The following is a 20,508-nucleotide window of genomic DNA, read 5'->3' as shown; positions in this document are numbered from 1 at the left end:
CAAACAGAAATCCTCCCAGCCTGTAATGCCCTCAATTTCACCGGCCACTTGCTGCGTGCCTTGCACTGACGACAGTCACAGCAGAGCAGGAGAAGTCCTGGCCAGCAAGTAAGACCATGCGACTTTATCTGACTTTATCTGCCCTGGTGCCCATGTAGCTGATGGTCCTCCTGCTTTCATTCTTGGTCACAGAATCCCTGCACTAATTATCTACCACGGCTTGCAAGGGCTCCCTGGAGCACATCCCCACGCTTGTTCTCATGGGAACCGGGTCACATAGCATCAGAGGAGACAAGAAAGCCTCATATCCTCCTGCCAAGTGTGAGCACTGTCTCAGCTCTCACCCATCTATCGTCCTCCTGTATTTGTGCTATTGCCTAGGAGATGTGGATCAGGGAGAAGATCTTCACTCCCCAGATCCTCTGCAGCCCAATGTCTGAGATCCAGACCCATGGTGGTAACCGGTGCTGCCGGAATATGTTACAGATGTCACTGGCATCTCTGTGGGAGATGGGACTGCTCAGCAAGAAGTCCCCAGCTCCCATTTTGGACAAGCTTTTTTCTCCTTTAGAGAAAAAATTTATATACATTTTAAAGACACATTACGAATAGGAGGGTAACTGTTCTCCAGGGCTTCTACCTACAAAGGATTCAAGGTAAGAGCTTGAAGCTTGGAGGAAAGAAGGAAAAACACTTCTGGGCTTGGGATGCTTTTTTCTTCTTCTTTCCTTTTATTGAAAACATTGTGATTTAACAACTACGGCCTTGTTGAACATAAATAAATAAATAATGTGGAGAACTGGGACGCACTAAGCTCAGTGATTGCATAAATATTCAAGCTGCAAGAGAAATATAAGATTTCAAAGGTGCAAACCTAATTATGGAGTTGTTATCTATACCCCCATAGTAATTTAAACATAAAGAACATTTCCCTGTCAGCTAGTGAAGGACCCCAATACAAATCTGAGATGCCAAACCTGGAAAATGTGACATCCTGCCACTTATCAGCAGGGGCTTACTCACGCCACCGCTCTGCTTGCACTGAACCTGGAGGCACGACCCATGCTGGGCTGGGACCTGGGGTGGGAGCCCGAGCAGCCGGCATGGGTTGAGGGGTGCTGAGGTCTCCCCGGCCTCCATGAGCAAGGGCAAAAGTACCCAAAGTATGGAAGCTTCTTCTCCACCCTGATCAAGTCCCTGCGGTCAGTCCAGGAGTGAAAGCCCAGGCACCTCTGCGCATCTCCCCCACGCTGCCACGGAGGATGGTGACTCCAGCGAGCTGGAGATCTCAAGGTGCTTCATGGCCTCGTTTGCACCCCGATCCCTTCAACCCCAACTTTTCCCACCCCGGATTTGTAGGAAAGCTGATCTTTATCAATGCAGAGACTGGGGATACGGGTTGGAGCTGCCACAGGACCCTGAGAGGAGGGAAAGGAGGAAGAAAGTGAACTCAGGCTTGGTTTGCTGTTTTGCAGATTACCACACAGATCCCCTTGGACATCCCTTTTTGTTGGCCACGGTCTCCAGAGGCACTGCAGGCCAGCACCCTTCCCAGTTATCTTCCCTTGTATCTTCTCTTCCCCCATTCTACAAGTGTTCGGGGCATGGCCCACATCAAACCACAGCACAGGAGGAATGGTAGTAGAGAAATGCCATGGTACGTATTGTCTCTTCAAATCCTCAGTGGCAACTAGTGCTGAATGAAACACCCACTTACCAGCCGCTCTTGTCCCCATGCAGCTCGAGGACCTGTCCCTTGCTGCCCCTCGCTTGGCTGCCTGCTCCCAGGGCAGCAGTCTGGGGACCCTCAGCTCTGGGCGCTGGTAAAACACAGGGTAAAGCAGCTGACTAAGCTGACCACGAGCTTCCACAACCCTTCTTCTGCTGGCTTTCTGCTGTTAGTGATGAGCAGAAACATCTCCCAGAGGACCACTGAGCTGGCTCTCCTGGCCTCAATGGGGCCGTATGGAAAAATGTGCCTTTAATATTATGGGACTGAATTTTGAATTGACCTTTTAGGCTTCCCACTGTAGCTTGGCTTAAAATGTTTTTTTTCTTTGTCTCACTGTTCAAGCTTAACATTTTTTCAACACCAAAATGTGATTTCTGCAGTATTATCTCCACAGCCAAAAAAGGAAAAAAATGGGTCAAAACCCTCTGTGCACCTCAGGAGATCTGCATGGGGCAGGGAAATCAGTGCCCCAGCCTTGCTGAGCACACTGCTGCATGTGCCACCACTGGAGGGAAGGTCTCAGTTGCACCCCAGGGAGGGAGGTGATGTGCAGCTGGGACACCGGCTGCTGCTGGGCTTGCTTGGGGCCGCCTTTGTCATCTCGTCTTGGGATGCACAAGCTCCATGTGCCATGAGGCAAGCACCTGGGAGAGGGATGCTGTGTCCCAGCACACTTGGGGTGGGGATGCTGGCCCAGCACAGGGCAGCCTGCACAGCAGAGCCCTGCAGGAGCAGTGCCCGTCAGCTGCAGCACAGGCTTTGACAGAGGAACTAGTGCGGAGAGGGGAAGAGGGGATGGAAAAGGCTTTTTGGGGTGCAGGTTCCCCTGCCAGAGTCCCGTACTGGGCGCAGCACTCCTGAGATGCCGGGTTAGATTTCGTCTGCTTCTGCACAAGGATGCAGCAGCCTCATCCCAGCAGGCCGACAGCACCACCTACTGCTGCAGGGACCGGGCTCGCAGCCCCGCTCATCCCCAGAGCTGGGATGTCGTCCTCTGCCTGGCCGGACCCTGCAGCAGCCCGTGGGAAAGTGGCCTCCCATTGCGGGTAGAGCTGTGGGGACAGAGGTGGGGCACCTCGTCTGTCACCCTAGATGGGACACAAGAGGAACAGAGCTCCTTTCCTTTCCTTTCCTTTCCTTTCCTTTCCTTTCCTTTCCTTTCCTTTCCTTTCCTTTCCTTTCCTTTCCTTTCCTTTCCTTTCCTTTCCTTTCCTTTCCTTTCCTTTCCTTTCCTTTCCTTTCCTTTCCTTTCCTTTCCTTTCCTTTCCTTTCCTTTCCTTTCCTTTCCTTTCCTTTCCTTTCCTTTCCTTTCCTTTCCTTTCCTTTCCTTTCCTTTCCTTTCCTTTCCTTTCCTTTCCTTTCCTTTCCTTTCCTTTCCTTTCCTTTCCTTTCCTTTCCCAGGCACCTGCCCAGGTCCCTGCTCTCTCCCATGGAGAAAGACCCTTGTTTTTATCCATTTAACGCAAATAAAGTGACTTTCATGTGTTATCTGTGGCAGAGCTGGGACATGAGCAGCAATGTGCCTTCCAGCCTGTCTCCCCATCGGTCTCACAGACCCCAGGGTGGGCTTGCTGCAGCCCAGGAGCACTGCTCAGGGACAGCTGCTGCTTTGAGGCAGGGATGTCTGGGGACAGATGCCCCCATGCCCACACACATCCCTGAGGCGAGGGCAGGTTTTGTCTCCTGTCACCCACCTCCCACTCTGGTGCTATAGAAGATGAAGGTATCTGCTTTGTTCCCTGTTTGCTTCCTTTGTCCCCTTTGAATGCCTGCAGCTGGTTGTCCTGGATCCTTGTGAGCCCCCAGGGATGTCTGCCCTGGGCCTGAAACCCCAGCTAGGAGCCCAGGGAGTGCCGAGGTCTCCAGGAGCTCTGTGATGCCACCACATCCAAAAGCCACATGCTTTCCCTTCCTCTTGTTGTGGTGGAATGATGCTGTTTGGAAAAGACCTTCACCATCTGCCTGCACCACCACCTCCCTCCTTGCCGTGGGCACTGATGGGCACTGGGTGAGGAAGGAGCATGGACCTGGGGCTGGAAATGGAAGAGACATACAGGAGCTCCGCTAGGCATGGAGCAGTGAACAGGTTCTCTGCATGGATGTGGCAGGACCATGCAGCCTGACCTTTAGCAAGTGGTGGGAAGGGGATCTCCTATTCCTACACTCCAGCACAAGGTGTTTGGGCAACCTGGGAAACCACCAGTTCAGGCAGAGAACACGGAACCTCCCTGGCGAGCTGTAAGGCTCGCGTGGAAACAGCTCAAGGGGAGATGGAAAAAGGAAGAGGCTGCCCAGGAGGCACCTGGCCAGAGGGAGGAGGAGGGCTGCAAAGAGCAAACATGGGACCGATCTTGTTCACTGCTTGGGCGAATGCCCCTGCCCACTTTTGGGGCAGTGAGTTTGTGCCATGGAGGCCTCAGGAGCCCAGGACACATCTGCCTACTGAGAGAGATCACATCAGCATGGGAAGGAGCAGAGGAGAGCGGTGGGTGCCGAAGAGCAGGAGTCGCTCCTTCACCATGTCCATGGTGGTGGACGTGGCCTCTGAGGACATGAGGAGCCATCTCAGGCAGAGTGCAGAGCTCTCCATCAAGCAGCAGCGCCAGCAGCAGAACAAGAGCCACGACCCGGCCGCCAGCACCATGGCTGGAAGGTGAAAGTCAAACCATGGGCTGGGAAGGGCTGGCCCGGCCTCCCCACCCAGCAACACCCAGTCAGGCTGCATGAGGAGCTTCGTGCCGCCGTGCCCACCCTGCTTTCCATGACCCAGGGGGTTCTGCTGCCTCTCTGCTCCTCCATAACCCAGATCCACACTTCCTCAGCTGCCTGCTGCTGGGTTCCATGCCCTTCCCTGGGCATCTCCTGCCCATTCGGCCTTACATCCCACCCCACACTACCCTATCCCAGCCTGTCCCACCCCACCACATCTCCTTGTACTGCTGAGCCCACCAGCCCAGAGCGATGCAGGTGGCCATAAGCGTCTCTGAAGCCGCCTGAGCTGCCTGCGACTCCCTGGACACAGGGTCACATCACCTCCATACCATCCAGGGAAAGGATAACGTGCTGTGGTGGGCTTGGCCATCCCTGACCCACGCACTTGCCCTAGAAGCAAGCCTGGAGAAGGAAGGAGCCGTGCTGGCGTGGGGTGGGGTGGCTGGGGACAAGGGGACGCGGCCAGGAGCCGAGGCGGTGCCCGTGCTTTGCCCTGCTGTCACCGCGGGGTGCTGGCACCTGGGGAGCCGCATCCCGACACCCCCGGCCCCTGCCGCCCCCTCCAGCCCAGCCGCCCGCAGCTCCTGGGCACCCGTCCGCGCGTGGGGGCGGCCCCGCCGGGCTGGGGGACAGCTCGGGGACAGCTCGGGGACAGCTCGGGGACAGCTCGGGGACAGCTCGGGGACGGCTCGGGGACAGCCGGGCCCGTGGCCCCGCGGCCCCGCGAGGGGGCAGCAGGCACCCACGGAGGAGGCTGCGGCGGGGGCCAGCGGCCAGGACAGCCCACGCGGGGCCCGGCTGGGCTGCGGGATCGGGGGAACACCCCCCCCCCCCCCCCCCGGCTGATCTGCAACCGCTGCAGCTGCAGGAGGGACAAACGTGGGGGCACCCCGCTCACCCAGCCCACGGGGCACAGCCCGGCCCTAAGGGACACCCCCGTGCCTTGGGCAAGCTGCCTTAGCATGAAGGGGGGGCTCAAAAGGCATCTGCCCAGAGCCCGTGCCCAAGCCCCTGCCTGCTCTGTCCCCACGGGCTGGTCCCAGGGCAGCACGGAGCTGCCGGGGTCCTGCGGGGAGCATGGGGCAAGTCTGGGGGGCAAAAGGAAAGGGAGGCCCTGATGGGAGCTGGGTGAGGCTGGGTGATCCCCGGGGCAGCACCAGCTCCCTTCAGCCTGGGGATGGGGCAGAAGCAGCGCATGAAATCATCCAGGTCGTGCTGGAGTGAGGCCTTTCCACCTCTGTTTTTTTTCCCTCAACTGCTACTTTAAACTAAATAATCTGCTCCCGTGGACCTGGATTAGAAAACCCAAACCCACCCATTTCTCCCAATTACAGAGAAACGTTTTATCCCCTGACACCCTCAAGATACCTGGCTCCTCTTGCTCCTGGTTCTCAGATCAAAATGCAGTGGAGCCACCCCATTCCCCGGGGCTTGGCCCTTGTGCTCAGCTAACACACCCGCCCCCCATCAGGAGGTGAGGACAGCCCTAGCAGAGCACAGACTAGGATGCTGAGCTTGTCCCACCTCTGTCTCTCTCTGCTTCTGCCCCTGCCCCAGCCTGTGAGCCCACTGCTCCTTGTTGAAAAGGTCCAAATCTGGCCCATGCCCAACCACCCCTGGCCAAAGGTCTGCTCAGAGCCAAGCTGAGGGACCTCATCTTCACACAAACTCCCTGATTTTCCTGCCAGAGCTCCCCATGCCCCAGTGAGATGCTTTCTTACCTGCACGGTCCCTCTGGACCCTCCTCCTCCCCTTCCAGCCCCATGCGCTGCCCTGGGATGCCCTGCACCCATCCCACTGCCTGCACAGGGTCTGTCCATCCCCATGACATCTCCATGACTGCTCAGCCATCCCACCCTCCTGCTCCCTGCCTGTGACCCTAGTGCAGCTCTGGGTGCTGCTACTGCACTGAGCCAACGAGCAGCCCTTGGGGTTGGCCACCGATGCTGGAGCCCAGTCCTGGCCACCAGCAATGTCTGTGTCGGTCTGGATCCCTTCCCTGCAGCAAGTACACTGATGTAAGAGGGTTTTAAAGTGTGGCTGTGGATTTGCGTTCCATCCCCCTCCTTGTAATGGGCTCAGGATGTTAATTTATAGCTAGCTGCTAATATCTTGCATCCATCAAATGTCTCAACAAGAGCCCCGAAGTGTTTTGCAGATGCTGGCTACCACCCCCTGCATGGGAACTGCAGAAATCACAGCCTGGAGAGGCTTCAGGGACTTGCTGATGACCAAACTCCAAGTCAGCAAACCCCAGCCCTGTTCTAGCCCCCAACCCACCCTGCTCCTCCTGCCACGCCGCTGGATTGCCTCCAAGCCACGGCCTTTCATCAAGCCCTGCCAGGCAAGCTGCCGAGAAGTCGGCCTCGCAGGAGCCCAAGGCAGGGAAACAAAGAGTTAAACGATATCCTGATGGGCTGGTGAGCTCATCAGAGCTGGGATATGCTCATTACACTCAACAGAGCCTGATAGACAACATCCGGAGGGCTGCAGAGCTGGAAGTGAGCATGGGTTAGGAGAGGAGGACCTTCAGCTGCAGCCTGTCCCACCGCCGGTGCGGTGGGCAGCCACGTAAGTAGGGCGGATTTCCATGGGCTTGGTTCTGGGGGTGGTGGAAAGGGCGAGGGGATGCAGCGCAGCAAGGCTGGGGTCATCCTCTTGCTGAGTCCTGAAACAGGGCTTGCAGATGCTCTTCACTCATCGAGAGCCTGAGAGTGTTGGTGGGACCATCCAAACCCTGGGTGATGCTGAAAAGCTGCTCCCAAGGGATGCTGGAGGCTGGGCCCAACCCAGCTCCACTACACCAGCAAATGGACGCTGGCTCCGGCTCAGTTTACATCCAGGATGCGGCGGGGCTCGTAGGCAGCGTGCAGTCCCCTGACACCTCGCCTTATGTCTCCAGCCCTGGCCTCAGAGCAGAGCTCGCCTCTCCACAGGGACGGTGCCCACATGGCCAGCACCAGGCCCAGTGGGGTCGTGGGGATGGCAGGAGAGAGGACGGGGCTCTAGCACTGTGCTTTGTGCTGACACAGCTCCTTCCTCTCCCTGCGCAGAGCCGGCTCAGCCCAGCAGGATCCGTCCCTCGTTACCGCTCCCTGCGTGCCCCCTGGCAGCTGGGTTCCCACCTGCGCACTCGGGGGATGCTTGGTGCAACCGGCCGGGACCACCGAGGCACAGCATGGTGAGTGGGCGCTCGGTCCCTCCCCTGGGGTCCCCTGTCCCACCCAACACCCTCCTGTCCCCTCTGCTGAGTGCTCCTCTAGGATCCCCGGCCATGGGGGTCCCGCAGTGCCCACCTTCCTCATTTTTAGGGGAACTTGGGCACGCTGGCTCACTGGATATGCACCTTGCTCTGATTAACTCTGGACCTGATTGATAGCCACTCTGAATTAAATTTGGCCTGGGCAAGGCATCTCAACACCAAGTTTCTGCAAAGAGCATGCACGTGCCCGTCGGTCCAGCACCCTCCTTGCCCCCCACCCCTCCATCCCACTTGGGTTCCCTAACACAGCTAGTCCCTTCTCCTGGCAAACACGGACCCACGGCTGTCATCTGGGGGGGCCTGTACTGAGGGTAGAGCAGGACTTAGTGAAGAGTCGGACAGAGGTACCCCAGAGCATCAGGAAAAGCTATGCCCAAAAAACCTTTCCCAGTTTTCATCAGTTCCCCTATGGCTTCCTCCCACTTATGACCCACCAGTGAGGACTTTGCTGGCCACCCACTGGGGAGGCAGGCAGGAGACCTCTTCTGGCTGAAGGACAAATGAACCCATTGGGTCTCACCCCTAGGCTCAGCAGAGGACCTGTTGATACCATTTCCCCAAGGCAAGGGAAACCCCAGAGAGCCGTGGGACAGTGCGAGGGTCTGAGGGAGCCTCTCGGTGGGACAGCCCATAGCTTTGGTGTGGCCGTATCTGGACTTCAGATCGCTGGGTCAGGGATGGGCAAGAGAAGGATGAGCATATCTGTGTTCGGGTGATTTCCATCTGACCAGAGCTACCATTCACCCAAACCCAGCTGTGGTACTGGTGCCACAGGCGGTGGGGTGGGACACCTTCTTCAGGGAGGCATCCTGACAAAAGAGGAAGGCAAAATATATCCACAGAGAAACTTGGATTTACAACAAAATTTGGCAGTTGGTTTGCAAAATCCCCTCAGCACTGCCCTGCACACGGCAGCATCACCCCCAGTCCCAGGCAGCGCCACGCTCACCCACACCACTGGTGCTCCCGGCTCTCGCTTAGCCCTGGGATGGAGATCAGCTCCACCTGGGGATGCTGAGAGGGCTGCCCAAGAGGACAGGCCAGGTGGAGGTGGGCACCTGGATGAGGTGGTTCCTGTCCCAGCTGGGGAAGCTGTGGTGTTCTCGGCTGTGCAAAGTGGCAGAAGCTGGGTGCTGCAAGGAGATAAGAGGAGCATGTAGAAAGCTCCCAGAGAATCACAGCTGCCTCCCCATAGATAAAGGAAGTGGCCAGGCTGAAGATTTGGAGAAGTAAATCCAGCCCTTGTATTGCCAAGAGGGCACAAGCCCATGGACAGGAGCAGGGCCTTCAGACCGGGCTGTGTCACCGGGTATAGCACAACTCCGGCCACACCTGCAGGTTGTTTGGGCCCCCAGAGCCTGGGGACTTTTGTGCTGGTCTCAGACTTCGAGGCATGTAAAGGATTTCTGGTCCCCATGACTGCAGACAGACCTGACTGCTGCCCCTGTAAGAACACAGACTAGCAGGCAAATTAAATCACCTGTAATGAGATGGTTCATCAAAGCTCTTGGGTATCCATCTCAGCATTTCGTGAGGCCACCTCCTGCCTCTGGCTGTGTGAGGCTGGTGGCACTCGTTTGAGAGGGACGGATTGCCCGTGAGCCCAACGTGCTCCTCCCGAGTGTATCGGTGGTCCCCAGGCGGGTCCCCGTGTGGCTCCTTGCTTTAGCCACCCAGATGAGAGCTGTCACTGCTGGGCGCTGGTGGGTGCGGAGGCCCCTCCACAGATGGGTGGGCTGCGAAACGGGGGACAGAGGGCTGGGGTGCCCTGCTCAGTCACAGGCTCCCTCCCCAGCACCACCGTGAGATGCCCACAAAGTCCAGGATGTGCCCAAGCACTTCTTGTGCTGCTTTGGCACTTGGGTCCTCAGCACCACCAGCAGGTGTGCTCCATCTGAGCCCCCTGCTCAAACACCGAACATCTGCACACAAAGCACTGGAAGAGCAAAATGAGGAGAAACATCAAACGAGGTTTGTCCTTCTTTAGCTCTGCCACCAACAGCTTCCCAAGGCTTCAGAGGCAGCAGCACAACACCAGACATGATATCTGATACGTGCTCTGGAGGCATTTTCAAGCCAGCAACTGGTCATCTGCTGATGCTCTCCTTACAATAATAATTATTAAAAATGTGGGGGAAACCTGATAGCATTATGCTGCCTGGCTGCTCAGTACAAGCATTGCATCTTCAAGTATGAGCACATCTGTGATGAATTAGGGATGGAGCATGGGCAGAGCAGGAGCTGAAATCACATTAGCTCTCCCAAGAGCTGCAGACACATGCAGAGCTGGTAACAAATTCTCAGCTACTTGCAGGGAGTGAAATCCTTCCCTAGCTAACGGGGGGGAAATATGTAGAGCCTCATGCAAAAGCACAAACAAAAATATGAAGCAGAGTACCTAAATTAGAGGAAAAAGACCAAACGTGGAGAAAAGTGTGATCAAAAAATCACTCTCTGCTGGGAAGTGCTAGAAAAACAATCAGCATCTGGGAATTGTGGTGAGACGAATGGTTACACCAGAAAATAAAAGGGAAAAATCCACTCTAGTGCAAATGCAAGACAGGAAGGAAGAAGATGGTTTTTGCAGGAGCCCGACATTAACACTCTGCAAAGCGGAGAGGAAGGCTCTCTGCAGAGCTCAGTGTAGAGGCAGAGGCAGGGCGGCAGCACAGGGGAAAGCGGGGAGCAGGGTGCCTGGAAGCTGGGCAGGGCAGGCTGCATTAGGCTGCTGAGATAAGAGACGTGGGCACCGCTCCAGGGGAGAGAGCAAATTTCCAGCTACAAAGCCAAATTAAAATTGTACTGTGCCTTGATCATAAAACCTCTCCACAATAGATACTAGAAGAAAGACAAGAAATGCCATGGCTGCCTAGGATGAAATGTCAAGAAGAGCCTTGCCAAAGCTCAGCTTTGAATTAGAAAAGCAAGGAGGCTGGTGCACAGGCTGTGCACTCCAGCCAAACAGTTACAGAGGATCTGGGCATGTCTCTGCAGAACTGCAGCTGGGGATGTTTTCGGAGGGCTGGGCTGACTCCTGGGCATGTTTTGGTCCATGCAGAACCTGCCTTGCTTTGTCCCCAGGACACTGCAGGAAGATGTGCCCCATTGCTCTCAGTATTTTTGTCTTGGGACCCTGTGGCAGCTCAGACCCTCAGCTTATAGGAGTGTGAAGTGAGCTGCATCACAGAAGCTGACAGAGGAGCATATCACAGAATCGTCTAGGTTGGAAGAGACCTCCAAGATCACCCAGTCCAACCTCTGATCTAACACTAACAAGTCCTCCACTAAACCATATCACTAAGTTCAACATCTAAACGTCTCTTAAAGACCTCCAGGGATGGTGACTGAACCACTTCCCTGGGCAGGCCATTCCAATGCCTAACAACCCTTTCAGTAAAGAAGTTCTTCCTAATATCCAACCTAAACCTCCTCTGGCACAACTTTAGCCCATTCCCCCTCGTCCTGTCACCAGGCACGTGGGAGAATAGACCAACCCCTACCTCGCTACAGCCTCCTTTAAGGTACCTATAGAGAGCGATGAGGTCGCCCCTGAGCCTCCTCTTCTCTAGGCTGAACAATCCCAGCTCCCTCAGCCGCTCCTCGTGCATGTTGCATCTAACATGGTAGTAACTATCAAAGTGACATCTATGGTAAGACTTTGCACCAGCTTGCAGAGAGTATCAGCAGCTCAAAAGGAGGAGAAGTGGGGAAACCAGGGCTTGCTACTGTGGCCAGACTCATCAAGTGCTTGGTCACCCCTGATGGAGCGCTGTAGCTGATATATCGGGATGTGTGTCTTCTGCTGTGCCCCTGCCACTCCTGGTTCGATAGAGAAGGGGGAAAGCTGCAGATGGGAGGGATGCAAACAGTGCCCACTGTGATTGTCTTGTCTGTTTGTTTGTTTGTTGGCCCAAGTTGGGCAAACCTGAAATAGCACAAAATGCATTGGTACCACCAGGGCTGCATTTCTGCAACAGTGCTCCGGTGCTTTGGCAGGGGGATAAACTGAAAAATTGCATCAGAATAAACCAGAAACCTGGGCAGGCGACTTGGGTGAAAGAACAAGGGAGGTGCTGGCTGGCACCCAGCCACTGGTATCCCTAGGTGGGCACTGGGCCCAGCATGGCCCAGGTAGGGATGGATTTCCTTACGACTGTGCCTCTGGAGCAGCTTTGCAGCTCCGTGCAGCTGCAGTGACAAGCTGCAAGCCCTGGCATTGCTCAGCAGCAGCGGGAAATGAGCTGCAGGCGCCGGGCTCTGTGTTCATCTCCTCTACACCTCGCTGGAGCCAAAGCAGGATGCAAACCCAGGCTGGCGTAACCCATGTTGTGCATCTTCTTGTGAGCTGTCTGATGGGCAGGCAAACACCCAGCCTGCTGTGCCAAACAAGGGCCTGAGCAGGGTTTTAGATGAGCTGCTCTGGATCAGTGCCAGGCTCAAGGCTCACATGGTGCCCAGGAAGAGCTGAGCTTGGTGGGTTCATCCCTGCAGGGCTGCTCAGCAGTGTGCAGGGTCCCGCAGGCCGTGAGCACTCCCCAGCCAGCTTCATGCCCTGTTTTCCTCTGCAGAGCCCCGAGGAAATGCTGGTTAACATAATGCACAGCATTTCCATTTTACCATAATGGTTTCTGTGTGCTAAAGGCATGCTGTTTCTGGGAAAATACATTTCCTCCTCGAGTAGGTGAAAAAACAATGCAGAGGCAGGGTCCCTGAGGCAGCCACATCTCTGACCCCACCACCGCAAAGCTCAGCGTTTCAGTGCGAGCTGTGAGCCCTCTCAGAGCTGGGAGAATACGTACTGTGTGATGGGAGCTTCCCTGCCTCCCTTCCTGGGCACTTAACAAGGAAATGCTTCTGTGCTGAGGGCACAGGGCTGACAGGTCCGAGCTGGATGTGGCAGTGAGGAGCAGCCAACTCCAGGGGTCTAAAGCAGGAGCTCAGCCCCCAGGAAGGTGCCTCCAGGTTTCCGCTGCGTGGTCCCGATGTGGTGCACCCCTGCCTCAGTTTCTCCACCTGCAAGGGGAAGAGATCATGGAATCACAGGGTGCTTTTGGTTGGAAGGGACCTTAAAAATCACCTAATTCCAAACCCCTGGCATGTTCAGGGACACCTCCAACCAGACCAGGTTGCCCAAAGCCCCATCCAATCTGAATTTGAACACCTCCAGGGATCTGGCATCCATGGCTTCTCTGGGCAGCCTGTGCCACGGCACATTTTTCATGGTGAAAAATTTCTTCCTTATTCCCTGTCCAAATCTGCCCTCTTTCAAGTTTAAAATTATTTCCCCTTGTCCTGCCACTACAGGCCCTGGTAAAAAGCCTTTCTCTGTCTTTTCTGTAAGTCCCCTTTATACATTGAAAAGGTGCAATAAGGACTCCCCAGAGCCTCCTCTCCTCCAGATGACCATGCCACAAGGCGCTGAAATGTAAGTGGGGATCTGGGAGGGAAAACAGTTCCAGGGATACCATCATCCCACCACTGCGTCTCTGTGGGAGCTGGAAGCTGGGGAACGGACATAATCTGTCCTGGGGTCCATGGGTGGGCAGTAGGACTCCTGCAGGTACCCTCAGTCCTGCCTACCTGCAGGACTCAGTTGTCTATTCCTCATTTCCACTGCTCAGATAGGTGTGGTGCTCTCCTCCCACTGCAGCAACTCCCAAAGTGTTCTCCACTTCCATTTGACTTGGCCAGAGGCCATGCTACTGATTAACGACTTGATGGAAAGCACTCAGTCCATCCTCCAGCAGTAGTCCTGCACTGCTCTTTCTTCTTTCCATCTCAGGTCTCCTCCTCTGACCCTGTCACCATGGAAAATCCCCCCAAGAGCCCTGATGGGAGCGAGAAGTCCCCTCAGTCCAAGGAGCTGCTGACCAGCAACACGGCCAGCACCCTCTGCATCAGCTCCCGGAGCGAGTCCGTCTGGACCAGCGCGTCCCGGAGCAAGTGGGAAATATACCACAAGCCCGTCATTGTCGTGTCTGTCGGAGCAGCCGTCTTCCTCTTTGGGATGGTCATCACCAGCCTGTCTTGCATCCAAATCAAGAACAAAAACGTTTACAAAATGTGTGGCCCGGCTTTTCTGTCCATGGGACTGATGCTCCTCGTTTGTGGCCTAGTCTGGATCCCCATCATCCGGAAGAAGCAGAAGCAGAGACAGAAGTCACAGTTCCTGCAGAGCCTCAAGTCCTTCTTCTTCAACCGCTGAGGGCAGCCCATGGCCTTCCCAGGAAGGCTCCCTCCCCTCCACCCTCCTCCGCTGATTAGCCATAAAAAGAAACGTGCTTTTGTACCCTCCTAGAGGAAATTACCCCAGACAGTCTCTTCCCTACAGGCAGAACACACTGTACCGGTGCCCAGTGTGTAAGCGAACTTTGCATTTCACCCAAGGAATCCCAAAAAGAGGAGAGCGGGATGTTGCGGCCTAGCCCGGCACAGCAGGTCGGAGCGCTCTGCATCCTGCACAGCAGCCGAGCACCGCCACGCGTGGGGAAAGCAGCGCTCCTCGGAGCATGGCTGGTGCCCGGCTGCTCCGGCAGGGTGCCTGGGTGGAGAGGAACCAGCCGGCCCCGCCGCAGGAGCGAAAGCTGGGGTGAGCACTGCTGCCTGCAGTCGGCACTCCGCACCTACACAATGGCGGGCCCAAGGCCGCTCATCCAGAGACAAGGAGAGGAGCAGCGGGACAACGCGGTGCCACACCGCTTTGTATCAGAGGAGGCCACCAGAATGGACAACGCACGTCACCAGAGCAGAGCAGATGTGACGTCCATGGCCTGCAGTTCCCACGTGTGGCTCTATTATGACAGCTGGCCAAGACACGGCTGTAAATAGAGTTCACTTCTGGCTCGGGGTGTGGAGTTCACACGTATTTATTCCTCTACAGGGTCAAGCTGAGGAGCAGCACCACAAGCAGAATTTTTTAGCTCCCCTTGGCAGAAGGTGTTTAAGCAAGGCTGTTCCCCCAGGCCTACAGGGACTAAGTTGTTTTGCAGCTTCTCTCCAGTCACGCTGATGTTCTCTGCCAGAGCCACCCAAAAACTGAGCCTTGGCTCTTCCATGAGCCCAGAACTGGACTACAAGCAAGCAAGCAAGTTCTTTGTCTCCACCACTTTGTATTTCTGCCTTAATAAATGTGTGCTCTGAGGCAATTCACCAAGGAAAGCGAGGATCCTTTCTGCATGGTTTTTGCTTTAATTTCATGTTTTCAGCAGGCCTTAGAAGAGAAGTTTGAAATGTTAATTCTCAGTCTGAAGAACTGATCTCTTTCTGGACAGCAAAACCTGGGTTGACATAAATGGGTCCACAACATCAACCAGCTCCTAACTCTGGACAGGAGTCTGCTTTTTCCAAAGAGCTGATCCATCCTGGATCCCGCAGCAGCCCCCATCAGGTCTGCACCTCTGGCCAGGCCCCCAGCTCAGCAAGCTAAGGCTCGGGTGCCCTGACTCCTGTGGTGGGGTGAGGACTCAGCACCCCCAAATGTGGGCAGGACATAGCTTGGTGCTGACCAGAAGCAGAAGAGGAACACAGCAGAGGAGACCCCACCGAGGTCCTCTTTGCAGTCTGCATCTCCACCGTAAAGCTGAGGCAGCCAGGTTGCTCTTCCAATGCCATGGGAGGCAGAAAAGCCAGCAGGGGTGCTCTGAGAGAATTTGCAATGTATTTGACAGATAGCCAGGGTCTGATAATCTCCAATAACTGCTAATGAGAAGAAGCTTGTGTAAACCCGTAGGTTTCTCTAACTCTGTGCCACACTTCCACCAACAGCTCCCAGGGAATTCTAGAGAAGAGTCCCATGAATGGGGCATGCAAACAGAGACCCTTCTCCAGGTTTGTCTCCACCTCCCAGCAGCTTAGAGCCAAGGCAGAGTTTGCTGCAGACCACTGTTTAGCACTGATAGAGCGAACATGCTCTGCTCCTCCTGTTTTGCCCACTTCTTAAGATCAGTTTGGACTTTCAGGATGTGCGACATGCTGAAGCCACGGGCTGTCACAATCCCTCCAAGTCCTCTAATCTGAGGAGCAAAGTTCAGCTGGTGCCACGATCCACCTCCACGGAGTGTTCCCACCCTCTCCCATGGATCAGGCCCGTTAAAGCAGTGGGAGATTCCTGGCAATGAAGTTTGAGGAGGACAGTGTGGAAAAGAGGTACAGCAAACTCTACAATATTTTGCAATGAATTAGGATGGTGGGTATCAACGCAGCCTGAACAACTTTCCATCATCTCAGATGTTGCATCCAGCAGAGTTGCAGCGGGGCAGAGGCGATAGCCAGAGATGCTGGGAGCTCTGGATAACATCAAGACACCCAGCAAAAGGGGGGAGGATAACAGATCCTGCTGCTGCAGACCGTCAGGAGCCCAGACGGTCAGATAAAAGGGAGATGTGGTCGGTGCAGTCAGGGACCATGAAGCTGGAGCTGTGGGGACTGTGCTCAGGGCCCAGATCTGACTCCCCATGCGGAATTATTTAACCTCCTGGCCACCTCTGGCTGAACTCCCTTAAAACAGTGCCACTTCAGCATTTCTGCCTGCAGATATAGCCTGGGGCACCCAGGGCCCAAGGCATTCAAGTGACCTGATTGAGCTGAGAGGTTGGGCTCCCTCCAGGATGTGATCCAGGTGGGCCAGTGCCTGGAGAGCCCCAAGGCCTGGCACAGCTGGGTGATGGGTACTCGAGGAACACATGTCCTTTCGCCCCAGGCTGCATTTCCTGGGCAGTGCAGAAGCGTCCATCCCCGGCCGGCTGGTGCCAGGTTGTGAATGGGGTGTTGGAGGTGCATGGTCTGGCACCGGACCCAGCAAACCTCCGTTCATTCTTCAGCCATTCATCCCACTGGGCGGTGCGCTGCTATTTTTTTCAGCCCTGGCTTGGCACGAGGCTGAAAGCTCTATTGATTCAGCTGCAGTGGGCAGAAGCAGCTCATCTCAAGCTGCTGCTCGAGGATTAGCAGCAGTTGGAAAAGGAAACAAATGGCAGGGCTTGCAAGGAAGAAATCACAGAGCAACCCGAAGGACATCCCCATTCCCTGTCTGGCTCCAGCCTGCAGGTCTGGTGCTGGGCGCTGCCCAGGCTGGAGGAGGCACCTGGGATGGCCTCAGCTGCAAACAGCTCTGCTGGGCAGCCAGAGGCTGCTTGGCCAGGCTCGCTGCCTGTAGGGATGTGAAAGGAGGACTCGAAGCACCAAACAGCGCAGGAAATGGAGCAGGGGGTTCTGTCCTCCATGTCTCACAACCAAGGAGTAAGTCAGTGAAGCGTTAATAGGATAAGAAGTCACTGAGATCACAAATGTAATGGGATTCCAAGCTGGCCATTTATAACGTGAATATTCAATTTAATTAAAGCGAAATATCCCAAGGGACTTTCACCTTGCTGCTGTGGTCTCACGTGTGGTGTTTCATAGCTGACGCTGGAGAGGAAAGGCTGCGGTATCAGGTGTGTGATGGGGGATGCTGTGGCCTTGGGGGGCCACCAGGCTGGGACAGCGGGGGGAGGATGAGGGGACTGGAGCTGCAGGTTTGCTCAGTGCTGGCCACGTGCCCTGGGTGAGGGTCTCAGGTCCATGGGTTTGCTTTGCAGACACCTCTCATGAGGTGTGAGGGGGGAGTGTGGGTGGCACGGGAAGGAGCAAGCAAGAGGACGGAGCCTGCCCAGGTGAGGATGAAGGCAACAGCCTGGGGATCAGCAAAGCTCCTGAGGAGGGGGCATTCGTCCTGTGTGTCCTAGCAGTTGCTACCCAGATCTGTAGGGGGTCACTGGGGTAAAGGGACAAAACATTAATTGAAGGGAGAGCTAAATTAACAGCTCGAAGCTCAAGATGGAGACGGAAGTCCAGATCTCCTCTTTGCTGCATGAAGTATAAATGCCTTATTGCTCCTGGGAGGCTGGGTGGATTTTGTGTTTGTGCACACAATGCAGACTGCTCCCAGCCCTGGGAAATGCACGGTCATCTTCAGCTGAGAGAAGCTGGGTGGGAGCGACTTCAGGAGAAGGAGGTGCGGGCAAGGTTGGAGGCTGCTCTCAAGGGTTTTGTTAGGAGCTGACACAAAATGCTGTGTCACCCTGCTGTGGCCCAGCCAAACCCCACAGGGCTTCCACAAAGTGAAATCCTGCCTCTGTGCTGCGGGACCAGAGAACTTCCTTGTCGCGCTGCCATGCATGGGAGGCTGCAGAACCAGGAGGTGTCTGCGGGTTCAAAGCAGGGTTATGGACAGCAGATCCCACAAGACAGTATATACAAAGGGACGTGCCCTCTAGCATCATGGCCATCTCCAAATAGCATCTCCTGAGACTGCTGTAGACAGCACCAGGCTGGAAGGACCGTGGATCTGACCACAGGGCAGTTTGCCCCTTTGGGTCGTTCCCATGCTCCCACAAAGTGGGTCTCACTGCTCCCCACTATTCCTCTCCAACCCCGCTGAAGCCTGTTTGAATCCTGCCGGGATGCTTTGAATCAGACCAAAAAGCCCCACCATGTTTTAAAGGAAATATCAGGTTAGCCACAAATGCAATTATGCCCATCTCTCACTATAGCTAGATTTGATGCAATCTGCTTCCCCTGTTCTATAAAAAGAACAGGAAATCCACAGCAAAATTCATCGTGTCTGCCGAGCGGGTCAAGGAGGAAATGGTTCTTCTGCACCTCCAAGCCCTCAGCCCCTGCCCAGCCGGGCCGGCTGATGCCTCAAGGTGCTACCGGCCTCCATGGGCACCCCGAGGTGTTCCCACTGCTTCCTCACAGCCCGGGGTGCAGGCAGCATCCTGCTGGGCGAGCTCCAACCTCCCAGAAAACTCCCCCTGGCAAAAAATCTCAAATCTCGGCACTTGGAGCACGGCAGCTGTCGCACCAGCTCGGACTCGCGTGCTGCGAGAGGTGGATGCGAGCCAGCCCGGCCTGGCTGCGCCCCTTCGGCCTGCGGAGGGAGGTGAGGGGAGGCTGAGGCGGGGGGAGGCTGAGGCGGGGGGAAGCTGATGCCAGCAGAGGCTGATGCAAGGGGAGGCTGACGCAGGCGGAGGCTGACGCAGACGGAGGCAATAAATCCGGTCATCGGCCTGGTGCAGCCGTGACCGAGGGTTTTCAAGCCCTGCAGCCACATCGGGCTGTGAGTTACCCAGAGCCTCTGCGTGTTGCAGCAACAGAAGCAGTGCTGTTTTTTCTTTTTTCCTTCTTTTTTTTTTTTTAAATTTCTTTAACTCAGCCAGGGTAGCAGGTTGCAGCCAGCACCACAGGGCAGCCACCCTGCCGCCAGGCCAGGGGCTCCAGGCACCAACGAACAGGGCCTGGAAGTGCCCCCCCAGCTGCGTGTGCTGGGGCTGAGGGCTGGGGGCTGGGGCTGGGGCTGGTCCGTGCCAAGTCAAGTCCGTGCCGTGCGATGCCATGCTGGTTCTTGTCGGTCAATGCAGTGCCGTGCCGTGCCACTCCATAAGGTGCCTGTGCCAGTTGGAGCCATGCCGGTCAGAGCCGTGCCGGTCCACGCCACACCAAGGCACCGTGCCTGGGGGGGTCCTGGCGGAGCAGGGCAGCAGAGACCGAGCAATTCGGCTCCTCTGCCCATGCCTCGTCCCTGGGGCCAGACGGCGATGCCCTGGTGATGCCGATCTCTGTGGGCTCTGTATGGGTTAAAGCCAAATCCTTGGGGCATTTCTACAGCTGGCAGATGTGGTGTCATCCTCCAGGGACCTACCTGTGACAAAGGATGGAAGCTGCTGGGGGTGGGGGTGTCAATAGCAAAGTGTTTCCTGAAGAAACCAGGATGTGCTGCTTGGGGAGACCCTGGGTCAGTGTGGGTCAGGGCTATGGGACGGCAGCGTGGGTGCTGCAGGGGCCATGGTGCAGCTCTTCAGCATCGGCGGGGACACAGCTCTGCCCTCCCTGCCATGGAGACGGCCCGGCTCATGCCCAAGCTTTCCCCTCCTCTGCCCTTCTTAATCCTGCACAGGATTAGCCCATGGTGCTGGTTCTGGGCAAAGCCCTCGGAGGTCTCAGCCGGGTTTGGCTCCTGCCCACCCTGCTGCCCGTCTTCTCTGGGTGGAAAGAATTGTTTTATTAGAAAGTGCTTTCATTTCCTTTGTCCTGGATAAGTGTAAAGCTGAGCACAGGTGTGGGAAGGGCAAACTGTTTGCAGAGCTGAGACCAGCTCAGAAAGTCCCTGCTGGGTGCAGGCAGAAACGGTGATGGTCAGGCCCCCAAGGCTGTCCCTGGCAAAGGCATAAAACAGGGAGGGAGATGGGGATGTGCAGGGACGTGCAGGCTTAGGTCTTGCATGCTGGCAGCACTGAGCTGGGGATTTAAAGGGTGGGATGGACAGGAGGGCTGCAATCTACAATCAGCTCAGCTGTGCTCCCAGGACGGTCAGATGGGGCTGAATTTGCAGGTTCCCTGCCTTGCTCGGATGTGCGAAGACTCGGAGGCATCCTGGCTTGAGGGACCAAGGCACTGGAGCAGAGATGGGCCCTGAAGGCTCCCAGTTTAACTCCACGCTGGGAAGAGCTGCAGCCCCTCCCTGTGCCGGTGCCGCCAGCCTTCCCTGGCTTTGCCTGGTGCTCACAGCACAGGTGGGAGGTGGGAGCTTGATTGCCCCCATGCTTGGTGGGAGGGGGCTCCAGACCCTTTCTGGTTCTTCTGTGGGTTTTCCCCCACAGGGCTTGAGGGTGTAGAACGCTGGGTCTGGTCTGCGCCCATGCTCGGACAGCACCCGAGGGTCCCACCTTTGGCTGCTGTGCCCATTGCTGACACCAAGCTTTGCACAGTGCTTGGGTTTGGGATAAGGCAGCGAAGTTAATTCCATCTCTGCTTGCGTTGGGTC

At 56.1% G+C, this 20,508-nt stretch overlaps 1 protein-coding gene across 2 annotated transcripts; it reads left to right on the top strand.

Annotated features, from left to right (window-relative positions):
• Positions 1-6,387: 6,387 nt before the first annotated feature.
• On the top strand, positions 6,388-17,090 carry PIRT (phosphoinositide interacting regulator of transient receptor potential channels). 2 transcript variants are annotated; one of them, XM_080560516.1, is made up of 3 exons: positions 6,388-7,015; positions 7,498-7,625; positions 13,489-17,090. In XM_080560516.1, the coding sequence occupies exons 2-3, from the start codon at positions 7,623-7,625 to the stop codon at positions 13,909-13,911; spliced, it is 426 nt and encodes a 141-aa protein (XP_080416642.1). In that variant the 5' UTR covers positions 6,388-7,015; positions 7,498-7,622; the 3' UTR covers positions 13,912-17,090. The 2 variants fall into 2 exon arrangements, with proteins under 2 accessions (XP_080416642.1, XP_080416643.1); XM_080560517.1 differs by having other exon boundaries at positions 7,347-7,625.
• The last annotated feature ends 3,418 nt before the right edge of the window (positions 17,091-20,508 follow it).

This window comes from Anser brachyrhynchus, assembly GCF_964034855.1.
Source record: "Anser brachyrhynchus genome assembly, chromosome: 18".
NCBI lineage: Eukaryota > Metazoa > Chordata > Aves > Anseriformes > Anatidae > Anser > Anser brachyrhynchus.
Note: the sequence above shows the minus strand (reverse complement) of the source record. Positions and strands in the feature narration are given on the sequence as shown.